At 41.5% G+C, this 10,566-nt stretch overlaps 1 protein-coding gene across 4 annotated transcripts in view; it reads right to left on the bottom strand.

The window, feature by feature from the left end:
* Positions 1-3,587: 3,587 nt before the first annotated feature.
* Positions 3,588-10,566, bottom strand: part of EFCAB2 (EF-hand calcium binding domain 2) — a 128,226-nt gene continuing 121,247 nt past the window's right edge. For all 4 annotated transcript variants that reach the window (XM_023616980.2, XM_023616982.2, XM_070232851.1 and 1 more), the window contains one exon: positions 3,588-9,870. In XM_023616980.2, the coding sequence (XP_023472748.1) occupies positions 9,755-9,870 (116 nt within the window). In that variant the 3' untranslated portion in view covers positions 3,588-9,754. The remainder of the gene's footprint in view (positions 9,871-10,566) is intronic.

Raw genomic sequence — 10,566 nt, 5'->3', positions numbered from 1 at the left:
GGAGACAAAAGGATACACTCCAAGAAAGGGAGCAGGGCAAAACTCCAGAAAAGTACTAAATGAAACAGAATAAGCAATCTACCTGACAAAGAATTTAAGCAAAAAGTCATAAGGATGCTCACTGATCTTGGGAGAAGACTGGATGAACACAGTGAGAATGTAACAAAAAACTGAAAAATATAAAAGAGAACCAATCAGAACTGAAGAATACAGTACTGGAAACAAAAAATTCACTATAGGGACTCAATAGCAGAGTAGACATTACAGAAGAACAGATAAGCAAGCTGGACGAAAGACTAGAGGAAATCACCCAAGCTGAACAGAAAAAAGAATTAAAAAGAAGGAGAACAGTCTAAGGGAAGACTGGGACAATATCAACTTCACTAACATTCATATTGTAGGTGTCCTGGAAGAAGAAGAGAGAGACAAAGGGGCATAGAATCTATTTGAAGAAATAGTAGCTGAAAACCTTCCTAACCTAAGAAGGAACCAGACATCCAAGTACAGGAAGAACAGAGAACTCCAAACAAGATGAACCCAAAGAAGCCCACACCAAGACACATTATAATTAAAATGTCCAAAATTAATGATAGAGAATCCTAAAAGCAGCAAGAGAAAGGTAACAAGTAACATACAAAGGAAACCCAATAAGGTTATCAGCTGACTTCTCAGCTGAAACCTTACAGGCTAGAAGGGAGTGGCATGATATGTTTACTTAAAGGGCTGAACGGAAAAAACCTACAGCCAAAAATACTCTACCCAGCAAGGTTATCATTCAGAATGGAAGGAGAGAAAGAGTTTTCCAGACAAGAAAAACTAAAGGAGTTTATCACCAAGAAACCAGTTCTACAAGAAATGCTAAAGGAACTTATTTAAATGGTAAAGAGAAGATCACAAATAGGAATAAGAAAATTATTTTTTTAAAAAGGCAATAAAATTACTAGTAAAGGCAAAAATGTAGTAAAGATAGCAGATCAACCACCTATGAAAATATTATGAAGGTTAAAAGACAAAAGTACTAAAACTACCTATTTCAATGATAAGAGGGTAATGGATATACACACACAAAATAAGAGGCTAGATATGATGTCAAAAACATAAAATGTGGGAGGAGAGGAGTAAAAGAGTAGAGGTTTTAGAAAGAGGTCAAACTAAAGAGACAATCAACTCATTATAGATTGCTATATGTGTAGATTATTATATATGAATCTTATGGTAATCACAAACCAGAAACCTATAATAACTAAACAAATAAGTAAGAGAAAGGAAGTCAAATATATTACTAAAGAAAGCCATCAAACCACAAGGGAAGAGAGCAAGAGAAGAAGAAAGGAACAGAGAACTACTAAAGCACCCAGAAAAAAAAGTAACAAAATGTCAATTAATACATATTTATCACTAGCTACTTTAAATGTCAGTGGACTAAATGCTCCAATCAAAAGGCATAGGGTGGCAGATTGGATAACAAACCAAGACCCATATATATGCTGCATACAAGAGACACACATGAGATCTAAAGACACACACAAACTGAAAGTGAAGGAATGTAAAAAGATACTCCATATCAATGGCAATGAAAAGAAAGCTGAGGTAGCCATACTTGCATCAGACAAAATAGACTTTAAAACAAAAACTGTAACAAGAGACAAAGAAGGGCAGTACATAATGATAAAGGAACAATCCAACAAGAGGATACGACACTTGTAAATCTAAGCACCCAACACACAAGCACCTAAATATATAAAGCAATTATTAATAGACATAAAAGGAGAAATAGACAGTAACACAATAACAGTAGGGGACTTTAACACTCCACTTACACCAATGGATAGATCATCCAAATAGAAGATCAATAAAGAAACACTGTCGTTTAATAACACATTAGACAAGATGGACACAGTAAATGTATACAGAACATTCCATCCAAAAACTGCAGAATACACATTCTTTTCAAATGCCCATGGAACATTCTCCAGGACTGATCATATATTAGGCCACAAAACACGTCTCAATGAATTTAAGAAGATCAAAATAATACCAAGCATCTTTTCTGACCACAAAGGTATGAAACTAGAAATCAACACCAGGAAGAAAGTCAGAAAACCCATAAATAGGTGGAGATTAAGCAAAATGCTACTGAACAACAATTGGGTTCAACATTGGGTCAATGAAGAAATCAAAGGAGAAGTCAAAAAATACCTGGAGACAAATGAAAATGAAAATATGACATGCCAAAATCTATGGGATACAGCAAAGGCTGTTCTAAGAGAGAAGTTTATAGCAATTCAGGCCTACCTCAACAAATAAGAAAAATTCCAAATATATAATCTAACAGTGCAACTAAAGGAACTGGAAAAAGAAGAACAAACAAAGCCCAAAATCAGCAGAAAGAAGCAAATAATAACAGAGCAGAAATAAATGAAATAGAGACTAAAAAACAATAGAAAAAAATCAATGAAACCAAGAGCTGGTTGTTTGAAAAGATAAACAAAATTGAAAACCTTTAGGTAGACTTACCAAGAAAAAAAGAAAGAAGTCTTAAATAAATAAAATCAGAAATGAAAGAGGAGAAATTACAATGGACACCTCAGAAATACAAAAGACTGTAAGAGAATACTATGGAAAGCTATACATCAACAATGGTATAATCTAGAAGAAATGGGTAAGTTCTTAGAATCATACAACCTTCCAAAACTGAATCAAGAAGAAATAGAGAATGTGAATAGATCAATCACCAGTAATGAGATTGAAACAGTAATCCAAAACCTCCTAAAAAATAAAAGTCCAGGACCAGACAACTTCCGTGGTGAACTCTACCAAACATTCAAAGAAGACTTAATGCCTATCCTTCTCAAACTCTTCCAAAAAACTGAAGAGGAGGGGAAGCTTCCTAACATCCTATGAAGCCAACATTACCCTTATACAAAAACCAGACAAGGACAACACAAAAAAAGAAAATTACAAGACAATATCACTAATGAACATTGAGGTAAAAATCCTCAACCACACACGTGGGTGGTGAACATGATGTAATCTACACCTGAAATTTATATGATTTATAAACCAATGTTACCACAAAAAATAAATTAATATTTTAAAAAAAATCAGAGATACTATTTATTTATTTTATTTTTATTTATTTTTTTTTAAGGAAGATCAGCCCTAAGCTAACACCTGCTGCCAATCCTCCTCTTTTTGCTGAGGAAGACTGGCCCTGAGCTAACATCTGTGCCCATCTTCCTCTATTTTATATGTGGGATGCCTGCCACAGCATGGCTTGACGTAGGTCAAGCGGTACATAGGTCCATGCCTGGGATCCGAACCAGTGAACCCCAGGAAGCAGAGCGCATAAACTTACTCACTATATCACTGGGCTGGTCCCAATGAGATACTATTTTTTGCCTTTCAAATTTCCAAAATCAAAAACAAAAACATGCTGATGAAGTCTTAGGATCTGAGAACAGTCTGCAATAGCTTAAAACACATTAACAATAAGCTTAAAAATAGGTCCCCAGCTCTTTAAAGTTGACCCAATAGTTCCATTTCGAGAAATGCATTCTAAGAAAAAAATTAAATTAAGATTTAACTCCCTGGATGATAACTATCATTTATTATAATAGACAAAAACTGAAAATCATTTAAAATATCAGGAATAAGGAATTAGTTAAATAAATTAGGTACATCTCAACAAGTAGATACTATTCACTGATTTAAACTTGTATTTTAGGTGAAATACATTAACACGGAAAGAGGGTTCGTGATGGATTAAAGTGCACTGTACATAACAGCATGTGTGTATGAGCCTCTATCTGATGAGTATTTGTTGTGGTTCTTTCTCTCCCCCCCAATAGCACCTGACAGAAGTCCTGGAGCGTCTTCTCCCCAGAGTTGGGTGTAGGGGAGGTGCAGCTGGTTGGATGATTCCTGCCTTCCAGGCGGATGCCTCGGAGCCAGGCCTCCCCAGCTCCGGCTGTCTCTCCCAGGACTCTGCCCTGAGCAGTGCGAGGCAGCCCCTGCAGCCGCACCCTTGACAGGCTGGGCCAGTCATAAGATGGCTGCTGTGTCCTGCTCCCTACTTCTGTGCCCTGGGAGCCCGCTTGGCTCCTGTCTGCCCCGAGCCTGGCCCCTGGCTCCTGTGGGCTCTGTACATAGCTTGTCCTCAGACAAGGTGACTTCCAGTGAATCCCCTTCTGCTTCAGTTAAACGGGCTGTTTCTGTCCTTACGGTCAAGAACCCCAACCGATGGATTCCATAGTGATACTCTGAAGAAGTTACATAGAGGTACATATTCTTGGGCTTTCTCTTCTTTTTTGCATACTGGTATTTTCTAATTTATCTTTAATAGCTGTGTATTGCTTTAAAAGTACTGTAACGATTCTTAGAGTATTTTATGTCTTACATTGCCTTTCCAAAACACCGTTTCCTCATCCTGAATGTGAGATGTGTGCCCTGCTGCATACGCAAGGTCATTCCTTAGGGTGCAGGAAAAAAATCAGAATTTGTATTTTAATTTATATGTTATCTTCAAAACTAGAATTAGATCTTACCAATATGCAATATGGATGGACACCAGTATCTTCACTGGCTCCGTGTGTCACACAGTCATGTGTCAGGAAGGTAGGCAGGTGCCAAGGGCAGCCTGGGGGTGCTTCCTCCTTACACACTTTCCCCTTGCTCTGTGCAGGGTCATTACTAAATTTATGGGGCCCAGTTAAGTGGAGGATTCACAGACGTTGCCTAGTTTTAACAAAACTAGCCCTCATAAACTGACTAGAGGCTTAAAAATCTTCCTACAAAGTAACCTTGAATTGCAGACAATCCTCACACTGAGTAGAAGTGGGCGTCCAGAGAGTGGAGGCGCTGACAATTCTACCCCGACACGAGCTCTTTGTCAGCCACGTTACAAGGTAAAAGCAATGACAGTCTCACCTGATTTGATGAGAAGTAACTAAAAAATACTGCAAATGATCAAGACGACTAGTTGGAAAATAGATTTACCTTAACTGTCACTGACAATGAACTTTGCCTCAATGAATACCCTGCCTGGAGCTGGTAACCAGGCCTAGAATGAGCCAGCACGGTCAGCAAGACATTTAAAAACTAAGCGTCAGCACACTAAAACACAGCCTGACATTTTTTAGCAAAAATCAGGTGATACTCAATCCATACTTTAACAAATGTCATAAACTCAGTGATAAATGGTTAGACGCCCCTTTTGCAATTTCTTCCTGCGTAGCTGAAGATGTAAGAGGGAATTACAAGAGAGATGTGGCACTTCGTGCAGCCACCATACACAACTATGTCCTGAATTTCAGGATGTGCTATTGTATCTTACCTCCTTCTCCAAAGAACAGGTGTTGGCCTGCAGTGTTCAACTTTGCGATTTTTAAAGAAAAACAAAACACCATTTCCTCAAATGAGTAAGAGAGTTCTCTCCAGTAGGTGAGATGAGTAATTTCATGCTGCTCTAAAAGGACCATGACTGATAGCAAATTTTTAAAACAGAAGAAAGACCCAGCAATCCCACTTCCGGGTATATAACTGGAAGCAGGGTCTCAAAGAGATATTGCACACCCATGTTGCTAGCAGCATTATTCACAATAGGCAGGGGATGGAAGCAACCCAAGTGTCCACTGATGGATGAATGGATAAACAAAATGTGGTTGTACGTACAATGGAATATTATTCAGGCTTTAGAAGGAAGGAAATCCTGTCATGTGCTGCAATGTGGATGAAGCTTGAGGACATTATGCCAAGTGAAATAAGCCAGTCACAAAAAGACAAATACTGTATGATTCCACTGATACGAGGTCTCTAGAGGAGTCAAACTCATAGAGACAAGGTAGAATGGTGGTTGTCAGGAGCTGGGGACAGGGGAAAGGGAGTCGTCTAATGGGTATAGCATTTTAGAGTAGCAAGATGAAAAAGTTCTGGAGATCTATTTCACAACCACGTGAATATACTAACACTATTGAATTGCACGCTGAAAAATGGTTAAGATGGTAAATTTTATGCTGTTTTTTACCATAATTTTTTTAAAAAGAGAGACAAACCACCTCCTAAAACCTCCTGATTTCACATTCTAGAAATAAACTTACAGCTTGTACTGAATAGCATGGTGATGGCAAATCTCCTGGTGCTTCTCCACCAGCACCTCGGCTGCTCGGCACCCGCATCCCACAGACTAATTAAATGCTTCCCTGCCTCCTTTCCACTCTGACAGTGCACATCCAGGCCAGAGGGCTTCCTCTCTCTGCCTCTCTCCCTCTTCCCCTTTCCCTCCTCCTCTCCTTCCTCCTTCCTTCTCTCCCTAGCTGGGAGGAAATATTATTGTTTCCTATAAATAATAATTGGTGTCATCCCTTATAATCTTCAAAGCGTTTTTACTTTTACTACATCATTTAGTTTTCACACCAGCCCTGTGAGGTAGGTCTTATTTCCACTTTACAAATCAAGATGCAGAAACTCAGCAATATTAAATGTCTATGCCAATCACCTCATCAGTAAGCGACAGAGCCCAGCTCCAAACCCCACACTTTCACAGTAAATTCTGCCCCTGACAGTGGTTCACACTGTAGTGTGAGCATAACACTCCCCTGAGTGTTCAATGTCTGTTAAGAATGTGGGTTCCTGGGCCCCACCTCCAGTGGTTTGGTTAGGGGTCTGGAATGGGAGCCGGGAGTCTGCATCTCCGACGAGCTCCCCTCCAGGTGCTCCTGCAGCAGGGGACTCGTGGCCACACTTTGAGAAGCAGGCAGGCCTAGGAGACAGCTGCCTTCCTGGCACAAGTAGGGGCACGTGCCCCAGGCTCTCTGCTCACTTACCCTGCCCGGAAGGGGCAACGCAGTGACACTGATCTTCTACAGTAGCTGGCTGTACAAGCAGAGACTTTCTTCTTTGGAAGCAGGCAGAAAAAGGCAAGGAAGGAAAGCTGGAAGGTCGGAGGGGAAGGTCTCCGTGCCGTCCATTCCACAGAGAGTACAGCTGCCAGAGAGTACCCCACCAGCCCGCTCGCTTGGACATTCTCGTCTCTTAGCATTTGGCACATGGGCATTGGGTGCATGCAAAGGGGACTGAATCTGCACTGTTTCTGGAAGGTGGGAGAAGGACTGGAGTGGGGCTCTCTATGTTCAGACAGGGGTGCACGGGAGGGATGTGCCTGGCCGGGAACAAGCCACAGGCAAAGCCAGGCTCCAAGTGAAGGATCTCCAGACTCCCAGGCCTGCGCCCTGGGCCCTGAGTCATGTGGCTTCCCCAGCCCAGAGGGGGAGCAGGAGCTGCCTTTCACAGGGCCCCGCAGGGCTGGTGGGGATGGCAGGCTCTGCAGGAGCCGGAGTCCCAAGAACAAGCACACTTCCTGCACAAGAGAGCAAGCCCTCTTCTCGCCAGGAGAATGCCACTGTGACTTACGTTGCATGTTGAGGGCCAAGCAGGTGAGTGACAGAGGGAAAATAGGAACCGAATGGTTTGACTGTAAAGAAGTGTTCCCTTTGTAAATATGCTACGTTTACTCTGCAACTAGGAGATAAAATGAGATTTCTGTGGCAAGCCTGTGTTGCACTTTTTGGTGGCCTTAAACAAACAGACAAATTTGTGCTAAAGATAAAAAATTAATCATATTCCATTAAACTAACTCTTATGACTACCAAAGAGATAGACCTTCCTTGAGACAGGGTGGGAAGTTTGACATCAGCTGGGACTTCTGAAAGAATTCTAGAAGCTGAGACTTGGGGGGCCCAACCCTGAGGCATCCTTCTGTGAGGGGAGCCTCTCTGCGGAAAGAGAACATGACGTCACCATTTGATTCAGAAGACACTGGGGCTAATTCACCAGATGGCATTTCTCTGGCATGACCAGGGTTATGCAGGGTAAGGGGCTTCTCGAAGATCGCCCAGAGCTGTCTCGGGTGCCCCAATCAAGTCCTGCCTGGGATTATGCACTAGACACCAGCACACGCTCTAACGCTACCCCACTGGCTTCTTGGATCTCTTATCTGAATGCATGGAACTATAAGTCACCCACTGTCCAAGCCAGAAACCTGGGACTCAGCTTGACTTTTCCCAACCTATCTCCTCCCACCAACCAATTGGCCTACCACCTGGTCTCCCTCCTTCCAGTCTGGACTCTTCCAGTCTATTTTCTGTGCTATTTACAAATGACCTTTCTTTCTCTATGATCTTCAGAAGCCCAAACCCTAACATTAAAACCTGAACTGTACACCTAACCCAATATCCTTAATGACACGGCCCCTTTCTGCTCCTCCAATTCCATCTCTCACCATGTCCCCAAAACCTCCTACACACCAAACATCCTGAACTCCTCTAAATCCCCAGATTTCTCCATGCTTCATGACCCCTCTGGGCTTTTCGTACTTGCTGCTCCCCTGCTGGAATAGTGTGTCCTGCTGCCCACTTAGTAAACCGCTTGTCTTTAAGTCAGGCGTCATCTGTTCTGGGAAGACTTCTCTACTCACTAGACTCTTTTGCCTTCCAGAAAACTCCCCCTGGGCTGAGTCAGCTGCCCCTCCTATGCACTTCCATAGACCTGGATGTGCCCCTGCCTGAACTGCGGCTGCTGACTGATCGTAAGTCTTCCCTCACTGAACTGTGACCTCGATTAGTTAGGACGGATTCACGTCGCAACTCCAGTTCCTCGCACATTATCTAATGACACTCAGTACATGTTTCATGAAGGAATGAACAGTGACAAGGAGTCTCTTGAGGAACAGCATCCCGCCTTGGGGGTCAAGACTGCATGCCTAGGAAGAAGACTCACAAGCAACATGAAATGTTTTATGAAATGTGTGTATGTACACACATGTAGTGGGGAAGCATCTTTAAATAGAGATCAGTCTGTGTGTGTGTGTGTCTATGCACGCACCTGTGTGTGAAAGAACACACAGGTGACGGCAGGGTCTTCCTTTACCTTACTTTCCCCTTTGCTTGTAAATTCCTGTGTTTTTTGCCATTGGGATTCCTTGTGCTCAGACAACTTTATTCTGCTCTTTTGAGCAGCTGCACCTCCCGCATTCCATAATATTTTGCAAAACTGTTACTTGGTATTCAGGACAATATTCCCATGACAAGTATTCTGAACAGGTAAGAACTCTAAAGACCAGAAAAGAATGCCACTTCCTCACATTATCAGTTTCCATTCAGTTTTCTCTTCTCTAGATTCAATCATCTCAACTTCTTGATCTGTTCCATCATGGTAACATGCTGGGCCAGCACATTTAAATGTTTACACTACGTTACACAACTGAGACTTGTAACTGGCACTCATAGGGAATTAATTATTAATATTCATTTCAATAACTCTTCTCCCACATTCAGATTGCTGAAGTGTCTGATGTTTAACAAAGAAGCTTTCATTTCATTGCTACTCATTTTCAATTTGTGGTCATTGTGTCAAACCTTGGGTCATTCGAGTCATTCTTCATTTTGTCAGTTTAATTAATTTGAAGGGAACCTGGGTTTTATTATAGAAAATTAACAACAATCCATGGATAATGTTAAAATGTTTTAAGAATAGTTTCAAAATAATTTAGCAATTTGTCATTTCATGAGGCTGGATATACTAAATAAATTTGTGTTTTAAATTGTTATGATCATCTTTAAAAAACAAAAAACATTGAAATAGTTATTACATGGCATTAATTCTCATATGCAGCAATTATAAGCTAAAATGTGAAATTAACAAGGACAAGCAATTTTTAAAATTATCCTTTCAGTTAGAACTGAAGTCCGTACAGAGTTTAGTTTTCATCAATCACCATCATTGTTATGTAGTCCTTGTAATGAATTGAATTCGATTCTGGATCAATTGCAGCAGACAACATTTCTTCCATCTCTTCCTGAGAAAAAGGCTCACCTAGGAGGGACAAAAAGGGAGCTTCATCATTCGATCTTCTGATTTTTTCCTTTCTCCTTCCACTAGCCTGCTTAATCGCTGTGGAGCCCCACACGCCCCCACTGTGTTGCCAGTTACTCTCCCTGGGCTGCAGAGCCAGTATGTCCTGACCGCCCAGAGCGGCAAGGAGCACGCTGCTGTGCCCTGGCAGATCCTGCACTTACTCTGCCTTGCAGATATCAGAGCCCAAGCAACCTAGAGAATCGATCATTTCAGCCCAAACAGCTAGAAGACATAAAGACATCACGAATAAGGTTGTTTATTTATTTAAATTAAAACCATTGAAATTGTCAAGGGATTAACCTGAGGTCCCAGTTTTCTAGGGAGCCTCATCATTTATTTCATAAGGCTATGAAGACAGGATTAAATGGTTGCTATGCAAAATTGCCGAAGAGCAGACAACAGAGACTTGACACTATATCGATTACCTCTCTGAATATCCCCTAACCAGGTCTGGCCAGCTTAGTGATGCCAGCTGCACACAGTGATGGGTGCCAGTCATCAACCGTTTCAAAACAGTTCTCTTTGTTATAGTTTGGCCCTGTGTTGCTGTCAAATGAAACCAAAAGTTGGATAGAAAAGCTGTGGGTTTTAGTTGGATTCATATAACAGCTGAAGGCCTCTTGGATATTGGGTTCACCAAGATGAAAAGCAAAC

This window comes from Equus caballus, chromosome 14, assembly GCF_041296265.1.
Source record: "Equus caballus isolate H_3958 breed thoroughbred chromosome 14, TB-T2T, whole genome shotgun sequence".
NCBI classification, from domain to species: Eukaryota; Metazoa; Chordata; class Mammalia; order Perissodactyla; family Equidae; genus Equus; species Equus caballus.
This window is presented reverse-complemented; position numbering and strand designations above follow the sequence as displayed.